Source organism: Chinchilla lanigera, unplaced genomic scaffold, assembly GCF_000276665.1.
Source record: "Chinchilla lanigera isolate Chin_1 unplaced genomic scaffold, ChiLan1.0 scaffold00006, whole genome shotgun sequence".
Classification (NCBI taxonomy): Eukaryota; Metazoa; Chordata; class Mammalia; order Rodentia; family Chinchillidae; genus Chinchilla; species Chinchilla lanigera.
The window spans coordinates 3,420,717-3,434,669 of NW_004955407.1; the positions used below are offsets into that span (position 1 = coordinate 3,420,717).

The 13,953-nt window shown below is 37.0% G+C and overlaps 2 protein-coding genes across 8 annotated transcripts in view; one reads left to right on the forward strand and one right to left on the reverse strand.

Annotated features, from left to right (window-relative positions):
• Stx19 (syntaxin 19) overlaps positions 1 to 13,953 on the forward strand; it is a 40,138-nt gene that overhangs the window by 23,433 nt on the left and 2,752 nt on the right. For 4 of the 7 annotated variants that reach the window (XM_013503563.1, XM_005375506.1, XM_013503556.1 and 1 more), the window contains 2 exons: positions 147 to 250; positions 5,532 to 5,639. In XM_013503563.1, the coding sequence (XP_013359017.1) occupies positions 5,578 to 5,639 (62 nt within the window). In that variant the 5' untranslated portion in view covers positions 147 to 250; positions 5,532 to 5,577. Of the gene's footprint in view, positions 1 to 146; positions 251 to 5,531; positions 5,640 to 6,658; positions 6,871 to 10,781; positions 10,850 to 13,953 lie in introns of those variants that run through there. The other 3 variants (XM_013503575.1, XM_013503576.1, XM_005375512.2) reach the window with 3 other exon arrangements.
• Positions 1 to 13,953, reverse strand: part of Arl13b (ADP-ribosylation factor-like 13B) — a gene marked incomplete in the record, with an annotated part of 75,626 nt that overhangs the window by 18,503 nt on the left and 43,170 nt on the right. The window contains 2 exon segments of the mRNA XM_005375514.2: positions 2,011 to 2,213; positions 2,975 to 3,080. Of these exon segments, the coding sequence (XP_005375571.2) occupies positions 2,011 to 2,213; positions 2,975 to 3,080 (309 nt within the window).

The following is a 13,953-nucleotide window of genomic DNA, read 5'->3' on the forward strand; positions in this document are numbered from 1 at the left end:
ATACCAAAATTGTTTTTACTGTTTTTCAAAAAAAAAAATAAAAATGACTATAAGGACAAAATAGATTGAATTTAGTAAAGTAAAAAGATTATTTTCTAATCTCTATAATCCGTCCTCTCTAAGCACCAATTTATTTTTAATTACAGAGCCTCAGCTAAAGAGCAGCAGTCTCAACCCACAGCTGCCAAGGCTAAGGACAAATGAGGAAAGGAGAATGAGTACTAGAAACACCCACAATAATGCAGCATAGGTAAAAGCTTTCTTAAAACGACTCACATTAAATTTCCTGTATTCCACTTGATTTTTCTCTCTCTCCGCCCTCCCTCTCCCTTCCCCCTGCCTCACACATGCTGGTCACATTTCCCACACTGATATATGCACGGCCCATGTTTTTGTTTTCTTTATGGAGGAAAGGTGAAAGGCTTTTCAGAAGCCGGGTGTGGTGGCATCACCTGTAATCCCAGTACTTGGGAGGCTGAGGCAGGAGGATGGTTAAGAGTTCAAGACCAGCCTGGGCTACAAAGTGAGTGCAAGGTCAGCCTGAACTGCAGAGTGAGACCCTGTCTCAAAAAGACAGAAAAAAAAAAAAAAAGTCACGCATGGTGGCTCACACCTGCAATCCCAGCACTCAGAAGGTGGAGGCAGGAGGATTGTTGTGAGGCCAGTCTGGGCTACAAAGCAAGCTCAAGGCCTGGACTGCATAGTAAGACTATCTCAAAAAGACAAAACCAAAAATAAAAAAAACAAAACCACACCAAAAAAGGGGTCTTCAGAAAACAGTGGCCCTATACATTATTTTTATATATAAGCATTCTTACAAATATGACTGCTTCTAATGAGCTTTACATCATGAAAATATACATTGGGACATAAAACCAAAGATTCTCACAGTAACTAAAACCACATCCTGGCAGCGGCCCCAAGATCACTCAGCCTCTTCTTTCTGTGGTATGATAAAGACCTAGATGAATGACATGCTCACCTTACACAGCGCTTCAGGAGAGTGGAAGACAGTATTTTTACAAATGCTTCTTTCTCCGAGGGCATTCTCTCAACTAAAAGAACACTTTCAGAGGACCTCCTGCACAATGTAAGGGGGCGCCTCACAAAGCTCCGGAGGAGGGAGCTTCTGGTTATGGGGCTGCTGCTATATTAACCGATATGAAAAGCCAATACGCTTAGGTTGATGGAAGGCAACTCTGGATCTTACAGGAACTCACTTAAAAACCTTTCTCATTTCTCCTCCTTTTCCTCCCTCTTCCACATTAAGTTCAACTTATATTTAAACCTTAGCCCTTTCTTACAGTATTAAATTATAAATGATTCTGAAGTATCTTCTTCAAAAGTATAGTTTGGTGAATTTAATCAAATATTTTCTTTCTCACAGCATATTTTAATAATCACTTAAAATATGTATTTTAGGAACTTAAAGTGGTATAATTTGGTCTACTGTCTAACAAAACAGTACTGAGGATCAGATTTGTCTTGGCTAGTTTACCTTTAACATCTCACCTCTATCTTTGCTGAGTCTAAAGGAAGGTTTCTGAGTCTCCATCGTTTGTAATGTTGCACCTTGTAATTCCTTGCTGGGGGAGCCCGTCCCACACACTGCAAAATGTGTGGCAACGTCCCTGCCCTCTGCACAACAGGTGGAGTACTACCGCCCCTCCTCCCAGCTGTGACAGTCCAACATCGTTCCCACACGTTCCCTGAAAGGCCGCAATCTCACTGGACGCTGAGAACCACTGCTCTAGAAGTACTCCTAAGATAAAGAGATAAAACCTTGAAACTCTGGGGAATAATGACTACATAAGGAGTACATTTACCTAGTATAACCAGGAAAGTTAAAACCTATCCCCTGCACTTGTATAATTTATTTAGTACCCTCCTTCATACAGAAGGAGACAAAATTGAACAGGACAGGCAGCCTGAACAAAGAAGCAAACTACTCACAGACCCGCCATGTGTTCTTACGCTTCAAAGGCACTGCGGCAGAATCAGGCTACTTACCTTTCTTCTCGCAGTTTTCGCACTCGCTCAGCTCTTTCTCGCTTCTCCTGTTCCTCCAGCGCTCGCTGTTCCCTTGTGTCCTTCTGGATCCTTTCATTCAAGGTCTCAAAGTCTCTGGCGATGATATGTAGCAGCCAATAAAGGCCCTTTTTAATAGACTTGTCAATCTTCTTTCCATACCCCAAGACTGCCGAACAAGGTTCCTACAACAGGCGTTCTTTGATTCAAAGTTGTTAAAACTAAAGGGTCTCCACACAAATCTACACTCATAAAGCACCCAGTGTACTTAACCCGCAAATCAAAGGCAAACCATTTTAAATATTCCTATGAAGCATCTGCTTACTTAATTTATAAAACATGTCTCACTACACAGAAATCAATAATTTTACATTTAGTATCTATAAGCTACAAGACTCACTATTACCATAGGAAGCTCACAGCTATCAGTTACAATTTTAAACCATTTTACTGGAAGACAAAGTAGACCTGCCATGAGAAAAATACATCTACTCATTATGAATATTAGTCAGTTTTAATTTCTTAACCAATGAATTTATAGTGGTAAAAGTCCACAAAATTCTCAGCCTAATAATAATTTTATGAAACTAGAGTAATATATCCATTTTAAGATTATATGACAATTTTTCTGATATAATTTTTCAAAATTCAATATGAATTTCTGAATGTAAGCCTTACATTTATACTTTTTCTTCACTATTTAAAAAATTCATAACACTTTGATATATGTAGTTTACAAAAAGCAATGTAAAAACTCTGAAAGGATAGCTTACAGAAGTCAGTGACAACTAAATAGAAAGCACTTATTACAATAGAATAGCAATAGAATAGTGACAGCATGATTTCCTATGTGAAAAGATCGCTCTTTAAAACTGCTGAGCACCTTCATAAAAACTAAGTTACACTAAACGTATCTGTAAGAAGCAGCGAAGAAAACAACACTTACTATCTGACACAGGCACTTGTGCTCATTGACCAATTTTTCCAAAGACAGACATTCAATCACATCAGCTTCTCCCAAAGCCCCTTCCTTGTCCTGTTTATTTGCCAACCTACAAGAACAAAAAAGTGGTTTTATTATAAGAATCAGCTCACATCTTAAAAATACCTTTTAATTAATGGTTTCATTAATCATGGGATGGGGCTAGAGCTATAGCTCAGCACTTGTCTAGCGTGGACAAGGCCCTGGATACCATCCTTAGTATCCTGTTCAGAAAGAAAAAGGAAAACACTCACTTTGTGCCCTTGTGAACAACATGGCTTAATTCTTTTTATTTCCTCTTCTACCCACCTTCTCCCCTCTCTCCATGTCTTGGTCCCTTCCCTCTTGTAAAAGGTCTGTCTCTCTGTTTCCTATTAGTTGTGACCGTGTTGTTCATGCACTAGTTTTTAAATCTGGCCTGTAATCCCAGCACTTGGGAGGCTGAGGCAGGAGGATCGCTGCAAGTTTGAGACTGGCCTGGGCTACAAGTGAGCTCAAGGCCAGCCTGAACTGCAGAGCGAGACCCTATCTCAAAAAGACCCCTCCAAAAAATAGTTTTAAATCTGCTGTTTAGAGAACTAGATTTAGAAAGTATTGTAGTGTTATCTCATCATTGTTTGTTAGTTATTATTATTAAATAAAGTGCATAAAAGGTGGCCTTAAAAGCAAAATCAAGAAGAGTCAAGAAAGAACAAACAGACCAATCGCCCCAAAAGAAGAAACAGGGGAAAAAGTGACTTTTAAATGTCAATTATTCACTCTATATTTGGGCTCATCTCCATTTCTAGTGTGTGAATGTGTCCATGTAAATGTGCAATTTACTTTTTTTGGAACTGGGGATCAAACTCAGGACTTCACGCTTGCCAGGCAGGCGCTGTGCCACTGAGCTTCATCCCTGGCTTATGTACAATTCACTGAAGGTCTGGGACTACTTCTAATGTACTTGGCACAGAACTACACTAATAAACACACACTATGTGCAGTTCACAAATACACACTCATGTAGATGCAAACTGGGGAATCAAATGAAACACCAGGTAACTTCTAGAGATAAGAGGAATTGAGGAATTGCATATTAGATGGCAGAGGTCAAAAAGTTTAACAAAATAATAGTTGACCATGTGTATTCATGGACTCTGCATTCATGAATTCAACCAACCTCAGACAGGAGTGTTAGGGAAAAAAAATCACTGTACTGATTGTGTACAGACTTTCCTTGTCATTGTTCCTTAAATAATATAGAACTGTACAACAACTATCTGCATAATATTTACAGTTTTAACTATTATAAGCAATCTAAAGGTAAAGCATACAGATATGCATAAGTTATGCAGAAATCTCATTTTACATGAAGAACTTGAACATCTCTGGATATTGGTATTTATGAAGTGTCCTGGAACCAATCCCTTTTGATACTGTATGATAACTGTAGTCCTTGGTCAGGGTTTGTCAGAGTTTTGGGAAAAAATATAGTTTTCGATAAATACACAGAGTAATAAATCTAATGAACCACTGTCCCATGCTTTTAAATATTAACAATACTGTGTGGTTCTTGCTGATCTATTCACCTTTGGCTATATTACTTCACCAAAAAATTTAAAAATTACAAAAACATGTCCACATTATCACACCTAAGAAAATTAACAAAAAGCCTTTAGTATTATTCAATGTACTTAACATCCCTCAATATCATTTTTTCAGTATCATTTTACAAGTATTATGTTCATAATCAGATGTAAGCCAAACACACATTGCAATGTATCACTCCTGGATCTTTTAAAGTCTGTAATAACGGCCCTCTCCCAACTCCAACAACATCTCTTTTCCTCCCACAGCATTTACCTCATGTGTCCACACTGACTTTTCTTATTTCAAATCAAATATTACCAAGTTTCTACTTACCTTCTTAGGCTTCCCTTGTATCTCTCTTTACATATGCTGACAAGTATAGTTTTAATAACACTGAGATTAACCAACTACTCTGTCCTCTTATAGATACGCTTCAACTGAATGATAGCGCTATCATGACTAAAATATAACATTAAGTGGAGGTAAGATCTGCTCATGGTTATTTTCCAAAGATATATCCCATTAGAGATGTACTAAATACTGAGATTTAAAGTTACCTGGGGGTTGCAGTGTAGCTCAGTAGTAGGGTGCCTGCTTAGTATGCACAAGACCCTAGGTTCAATCCCCAGCAAAACACACACACATACACACACACACACACACACACACACACTAGCTTGCTATACCCCTTCTCTATGTAGTTAGGCCACACCTGCATATTAGGCTAGGTTCATTTGTCTAGGGGTGCTTTTGCTTTTTCAAAAGATAGTTTGTATTTTCAGATTGAACTTTTAAAACATTTATACGGTTCCAAATTCAAAACTATAAAAACAAGGTACAATGGGAAAGAAGCAATGCCCATCTCTATCCCTTTTCCTCTCTCTATTCTTTCTCATCTGCAAGTAATTATTTTTACTAGCTTTTATTTCATCTTCATACTCTTTTCTTTTAGAAAACATTAACAAGTATGTGGGAGAGAGAGTGTTTGGAGTAAGTGTATGGGAGAAGTAGCACTTCCACATGAGGAAAACCTCAATTTGGATACTACAGATTTCACCGGGTATGTACCTGTATGTAGAACAGCTAGTATACCATCTCTTCTTTTGCAGCATGCATTTTTTAATAGAAGAATAAACTGTGAAACAGGACAAATAAATCTTCATTATGCTGTACAACTGCAAAATGTTCTACTGTATAGCTACTATTCTCTCATTTATTGAGCCACTTCTACACTGAAAGACTTTGGTGTTTCTACCGTTTTTTTTTACTGAAGAGTGCCGTGGAATCACTTCTTACTTGGGGAACAGATTCCACAAGCTTCTAAATCAAAGTGTAATTTCAAATGTTATTCTGCTGTCCATTATAACAATGCTCTTCCTCCTACCCTCAAACAATAATCTAGCTAGAAAAAACGGAAAGGTTTTTAGAAACTTAGTGGTATGAGAGAAATTTTCATATGTAACTTTCCTGTAAATACTTCCTCCTGGAAAAAACCATTTTTGAATTATTATAATGGTATAGTATACAGCTTAACACTGCTATAGAACTTTATTTATTCTACATAAACAACTACATATGAAACTCCTTTTAAAATAAGAATAGCAGTATATTAGAAAGAAAAGTAGGGTGGAAGGCTAAAGACATGAGCTGTTTTTCTGACTGTTCTACTTCTGAAATTCTATTATTCTCAAGAGCTAGGTCCTTGGGGGATTTCCTACAATAGGATAAAATTCAATCATCTTAAAGTAAACTGAGTAAAAGTCTTCACACCAAGCTTCTTTCCATTACAATTTATTCCTGCTCTGTTATTTTCAGCAGGTTTTGACATCTAAAGAAAAGAAAGTAAGCTTCATTTAAATTCAAGCTTCTTTCGGATTATTTCAAGAGTTACTACAGGGCTGGATTTATATTTGTATGTGCAAAATACCTTATGTGGGCAGTTTTACAAGGACTTCCTGTTACTGAACTAGCTCCAATGAAAATTGTCCTTTAATCTAAAGAACAGGGGTTTAACTGGCAGAACCAGATTCTCCAGGTGTGAAGTAAGCAATCTGTTCTTCTCATTTGATATTAACAGCAAAAGCACAACTTTATCTCCAACTTGTTTGACTTTATTGTTTGGCTTTCAATTAACTACATGAGAACCACACAGAAATTAGCCCGTGACCTGTAAGAGAGAGATTTACATAATTTGATCAAACAGTACAGTAGATGATACTCAGAGTTTCTCTCTGAGGCAGGGGGACTCCAGCACTGCAGTGGAAAAACAACAGAAGGAACAAGACAGAAAGGTAAACTAACTCTCTTTTTCTACTTCTTAATGTGAGACACCCACAGACAAAATTCGCTTGTATCGCAGCATTTAAATGTAACTCAACAGACAAATGTACCTGTTTTGCTCAGACTTGGACAGGGCCACAGGTGGCTGCTCTGCTCATACATACATACTACTGAAAAACTGGACCGAATTTTAGAAGAAATAATTTTTTAAATTATTTTAAATATGACTGATCATTTTGGAAATATAAGGAAGTCAGGTTATGCCTAAAATGCACATATTTGTAAAATCTTTAAAGTTGAGATAATTGCATACAGTTTTAACTGATTTCCATTGTTGTTTCCCAGAATCGTCTAAAACTAATTTGAAGAAATTAGAAAATAATCTTACTGTAAAATGACTAACACGAATTATCAAAGTACTAAGTCCCCTTTTCAACGTTTTCATTCTGAAAGTATTAGGATTTGAAATACAACTAATAGTGACTTGTCCACATATTTTGAGGGCAGACTTGAAAGTTGGCCACATAACACCTAGAATATGCTATCTTTAAGGCTACCCACTTTTAAATTTAATATAATAATTTATGTACAAGTTACCTGAATTAGATAATTGAAAGTTTAAAAGGTACATGAGTCATAATAAAAATTATTTTACTATTATTAAATTAAGCAAATTAATATAACAATTTACACTAAAAATAGAAAAAAAAGCACTTAAAGATTATATAAGAACAGTCAAGTAATGAAAACTTAGATGACATAGGTAATCTGCAATAATCTTTAGTCCATTTTTAGAAATCACTATTTTGCTCTCATTTAAGTTGCCAAAGAAGTTGGTATTTCCATAAGATCTACTGTTTTAACCCTGAACTGGAGAAATGTTACAAGCTGTCTTCACATGCAAGAGAGTATTTCATGTTTGATTTAAAACTGGCTATAGTTTTTGAAATAATTTATTTAAGCAATACAGTGAGTGTAGAAAGAAACACTTAAAAAATCTGTAAGCACGTTGTGTACATTCCATAGCACAGTTCTTAAAGCACTAGGTAATTTTTATTTGTTTCTGTACCTAGGAATTTAAACCATCTGTAACAGGGTGAAGAAAGTTTTAGAGTCATACAAGTTTACTTTTGTACTTCCTAGAACAAAGTGTCCACGTTGACTGCTGTACGTCCCAATTACTGCCATTTATTTTTTTAAATATTATTTTAAGCTCAAAAATATAATCCTCAAATATATAACCTAGTAGAATTCAAGACTGTATAGCCATTAGTAAGCTAATTTGCTGAAAGATGATTCATATTCAGACAGAATACTTCCAACCTTAAGAAAATAAACTTAAAATATAGAGCCACAGCTCAGCAGCACAGCACCTGCATGGCAAGAGCAAGGTCCTGAGTTTGATTCCCAGTACCAAAAAAAAAAGAAATTTAAACTATGGGAAAGATTGCATAAAATAGTGACCTCACCAATTTCACCTAGGGAATTAAATGATTTCACAAATATAAGCTTCATATTTATGCCTATATGAACTCTAATGTCTCTTCCAACTTTTAAATTTTAATATGCTTGAATGGTTCACTTTGCCTAATGTTCTAATTTAATTGAAGACATAAGATCAATTCAACTAGAAATAATTATGTGTATAGTTATGACTCTAAAAATCTTAGAAAATGCAATTTAAATACAGCATGTAGGTGCACATGAATACCTACATTAAGTCTGTTTCTACATCGCAGGAACTTTCTAAATTATGTGACCTCTACAAAGATCATCAACTATGACTTAATCAAGATGTATAGATATAGACATATTTCCTTGGATATAATCTTAAGTTAAAAAAAAAAAAGACAAATGTTCACCCTATTTCATAAAACTTTAAAGAAAGGGAACCTTTCAGGTAGCAGATATGAAAAGGGAATACACTCAGCAAAAATGAAGAGTAGGAATGAAAACTAAAATATACTGAAAAAGCAAAACTGAAAAAAATGTAAAATATATGTTTGCAGATTAAAAAGACCCAATAAATATTAAGCAAAATTTTTAAAAAAAGAAAAGAAAAAGGAAGATGTATCCCAGGTCATACTGCTGTGAAATTTCAGAACACCAGGAATAAAGAGGAAAGGCCAAGAGTTTCATGACAAGGGAATACAAAAACAGATCTTACACAAAACATAGGGGAGCAGACGGCAGGCTGCTCAAGAGCAACAGAGAAAGGGCGGCAAAGACAACATAGTAAAAATTCAAACTTTTATGAGAATGTACTTTCCAAGTGAGAATTATACCACAGAAAACAGACTGGTCAGGTATAAAGACTAAAACATTTCAGAAATGCAGGTTGTAATATTTATGCCTTGAAAAGAAGCTACGGTATAGTCCTAAATAAAGGGCACGAACCAAAAATGATGAGGAGCCAGGTATCAGAAAGAGATACTACAAAGGGGGAGGGAGGCTCTGAACACCATCAGGTCACACGCAAGCATTCCAGGAAAGATGCGTCAAAAGATGACATGATAAAACGAAATTTTACAAATATCAGCTATGTTTAAATATATCAAGAAGACATTTTGTATTTGGTTGGTTTTAGAATGATTTAGTGATAAACAGATACAAAATTAAGCAAATGAAAAACTTAGGTAATTAATACTTTGAAGAAAAATTTAAAAGTTAAGTATTTCCTGATCTGTGTGGTTGCTGATATATTCACTTTATGAAAAATGACCAAACTACCCACTTCCTGTACATGTGTATAAAAAAGCCAGCAACAAGTTTTCATAAAACAAAAAACACATTTTTCATTTACTTCCATTTACTCCTAAGAGCAATGGAAAAATTATTTGAAAAAAGAAATTATAACCATAACACTTTATATGAGTCAGGCGTAAATAACATGCAGGTAGCCATAATGATATAAGCATAGAATACTATTATCCAACTATACTGAGAGGTGAGAAATGAGAGAATAAGAGAAATTTAAATCCACATCTCTTACAGCAGCAATGTAATCCAGTAAATAAAACTGAAGAAGAGCGCCCACATAAGCAAGCTATTTAGACACAGGGAGCTTCACAGCAACACACCGCCAAGGAGCTGCGGATGACTGCTCGAGGGGAGGGGCGGGACACGGGGTATGGTAGAGCAGTCAGGGCAGATAAATACATATTTCTAAGCTTGAAATGATTTGACTTTTTAAACTGTGTCTATGTACTAATTTGAAAAAAATAAAAATCATTTTTTGATAAAACTAATAAAAGGTGAGTGTAATATAAAAACTTAAACACTGTAGGAAAGAATCTATTTTCAAAATCAATATGGTAATACCAGAAAAAGCACATAAATAAGGATGTGATAAATAACACTAAGCTAAATAAAAAACAGTAGGAGCGATGCAAGATAAATCACCAAGCCAAGTGACCAACATCAGAGTCCCTGGAAAGAGGACGAGTCTCTATCACAAGCACATAATAAATTGCTGTTGGTAATTTGCCTTTTACAAAGCTGCCACAAGGAAAGACGTTTCTACAATTACTTCCCAGTGTTTTTATGTGTCTTTACATATCTGTACCAGCACAGCCATTATATATTTCATAAAGTACCGAAAAGGTGATCCCACCTTCATATAAGTTACAGGAAATTTCACGTCTTATAATGGACAAAGCGCTGGTCCAGGAGCTTGGCAGTCTGTATCTTATATCTGCTACCACCACCACGCTCACCGTAACTGTGCAAGACACTGACCTTTTCCGGTCCTCAGTCTCTCCATAAGAAAAAAATGAGAAAACTGATTCTCCTCCAAGAATTTCTTCTGTAATCAAACTAGAAAGTTCACCAGGCATGAAGAGGCCAGGCTCTCCACCCCTTTGTGGAGCAGGGCAGGACTGCACTTCATTGGCAGACACGTTCATCGGTTGAGGACTGGTAAAGCGGCACGGATCACTGCGTATTTTAATGCGTAAGACGGGCTTTCCAGCCTGCTCTCTCCCTGCTGTGGTGAGTACCACGTTAAGAAAAGTGGGCTTAAGTTTTCAAGTGACTGAGACTGAGACCAGAGCTCCCAGAACTTCATTGTGGACATGGAATACGAGAAAGAAATGTTGCACTCCTAAGCCACTATGGTCTGGGAAGTGGTTATTTTAAGCATATCTTGACTGGGAAAATGAAGTTAGGTACAATTTTTCACAAGGAATTACTCCAAGTTAAATTACCTTATGGAGTTAAAAAAAGCCTGTAATCCCCAGCACTTGAGAGGCTGAGGTAGGAGGATCACTATGATTTCGAGGTCAGCCTTGGCTACAAAGGGAGTTCAAGGCTAGGCTGAAGTGCCCAGCAAAACCCTGTCTCAAAAAGACAAAAAAAAAAAAAAAAAAAAAAGTTAAAAAAAATCTTTTCAATTTATCTTCTTAAAATTTGAATTTTCATATTAAGAATTATGTTAATCATTACAACTTATATGTAACTTGTAAGTTAATTTAGTACAGTGCAAAAAAGAATATTAAAAATGCACATTTAATTGTTGGTTGAGCACTGAAATCTTTCCTGATCAAAATCACTTTGTTTTCATTTTAATAGAGGCCAGGCATAGTAATAAGCAGGCATTCGATTACACACATTCCCTTTATTTGGCTTCTTTCCTACTTGCATGGAAAATGCAAAGAAGCACATTTCGAAAAGACATGCCCACAACATGGATCAATGACTATGTCTTATATCTATCTACTTTCCTAAAACCCAACACTAGCAGTAATATCCTTATTGCCTTTCTTACACTCTTCCATGACTAATGTGCCTTTCACAAAATTTCCAAGTTCAATATCATACTTACTATTTTTTTCACTTAGATCTGAGAAAACTACTAGCTTCAGTTAGTTCTATTCCAAAGGTAGAGAAATTATTCTTTGCAAGGAAAGTGGAATATAGAGAATAAATTAAGGCATAAACAGAATTCTTTTCCAGCTTAGAAGTCTCTTAGTTGCATATATTTAATTGCTTAAACTTTCTTTTTCCCTATTTACTCTAAAAGTCAGTGGGAAAAGAAAAGATTACATGCTATTTGAGTGACATACCTTAAATATTTAAAGAGTAAATCGCCTAAGTGCATTATAGATGAGGAAAGCTCGCACTTGAATGTTTCTAACCAGTACTTAAAATGCTCAGCAATGGAACCACATAGGAAGTGTTTCTGAGTACACTTTTACTATCTACGAAAAGCTCTCTCTGTTAAAAACAGACTTCAAGGTCTTATCCCTTGAGCTCTGTCCTCTTTCCCAACCGCTGAACTAACTGCCTCTTTTCAGGATTCACGCTAGCAATTTGTCTGTAGCACCTGACAACACTGACAGGGGCTTCACTGCACAGTAACATGTCTCAGCATTTGAATTCCAATTCTACAAGCTAACACCTTGCTCAGTCTACTTACAGTCAGATCTTAATTTCATGATGAAGTACTGCACTTCGTTCTTACAGGAACGCACAGCATACTCTGAACAGCACCCAGCTCACACTAAGAGCTCATGCAAATATATGATGCCAGAAACGCAAGGTGAGAGCTCAGTAAATACAAGTGATTGAGGCTGCTGGGAACACCAGGACGAAAGCAGCTCCAGTGGGGCTTTTATTTGGAGGAGAAAGCAAACAACAAACTCAGACAAGCACATTACACAGAATGCTAAATAGAGAGGTGAAGAAGGGGGCATAAGTCATGTACATTGTGCAGAGGAGCATTTCAGAAAGAGAAAACTGCACATTTCAGGGTCCTACGGCTGGACAGTGCCTAGAGTGTATGAGAAACAGCAAGAGCCGAGAAGCTGAAGCACGGGGAGAGAGACAGCTGGTGGCAGGAAAGGCGGAGCGGTAGAGGGTGGTCACGCAGACCAACGCTTCATTTCTCCTCTGAAAAGTAACACCAAAGTGGGGTTTAGGCACAGTAATGACTCGATCTAGCTCACACTGCAACTCTGAATTCTGTGTTAAGAAAAGACCAAGAGGGTGGAGTGTGAAAAACTGCAAACAAGGAGGGTACTTAAGAAAATGCCATGGTAATGACAGTAGGAAATGACAAGTTGGACTGAGCAGAAGAGGTGGCTGGACCCGAAAGTACTACAAGACAGAGGTTGGCAAGATTTGCTGTTAGCATGGACCTGCAGTCCTATTTAGTTTGGATATGATACAAGGGGATAGGTCAAAACAACTCCAACAGTTTTGGTCTGACCCACTCAAAACATCCAGCAGCCATTTACTGGGACAGAGGCTCCAGGGAAGACCACAAGCTCACTTTCGACAGACACTGAGATGTCAAGGAGACAGGTGTTTTCAGAGGCATCCAGGCCGGGGACATAGCTCAGCGGCACAGTGCCTGCCTGGCCGGAGCAAGGTTCTGAGTTCGATCCAGGGTACCAAAAAAAAAGGAGGAGTCTAGACTGGAGATACAAATTTCAGTAATGAGCTAACAGATACGACTTAAAGCCATGAGATTCAAAAATGACGGTACATAATAAAAATTTAGAGACTGCAAGCATTCCAAACTTCAGAAGTGAGAAAGATGTAAGTGGGGTGATGAGGGCCAAAGAGTTAAGAGGAAAACCGAGAAACACTTTCCTAATATGTGCTTCAACAAATAACAGTGTTAATGTTAGGTTAAAATCTGATAGGTTAAAACTATCAAGTCCTAGTTCTTCTGCCTCCAAAAATATATCCTGAAAAAAATACATATACATCTGGATCATTCTCAGGTATTCCATCTCCAAGTCTGTCCTGTGAACTATTTTTCCCCACTGATAAACGATTTCTTATGCAGTAAGCTACAGCACCTTTTAAACAAATCATGCCTATGTACCCTTTGTCTTGTACTGCATCTAGAATAAAATCTAAACTCCTAACCTGGCTCACAAGCCCAATGAGGTCTGGTTCCTACTACCTCTCTGACTTCATTCTTTGCACGTTACTCTTTTGTTATTTTACCTACAGGGGCATTCACTGTGCTTTGAAAATACCCTGGTCCCAGGGCCAGCAACATAGCTCAGTGGCACAAGTGCCTGCCTGGGAAGCGCAAGGTCTTGAGTTCGATCCTGGTAACAAAAAAAAAAAAAAAAAAAAAA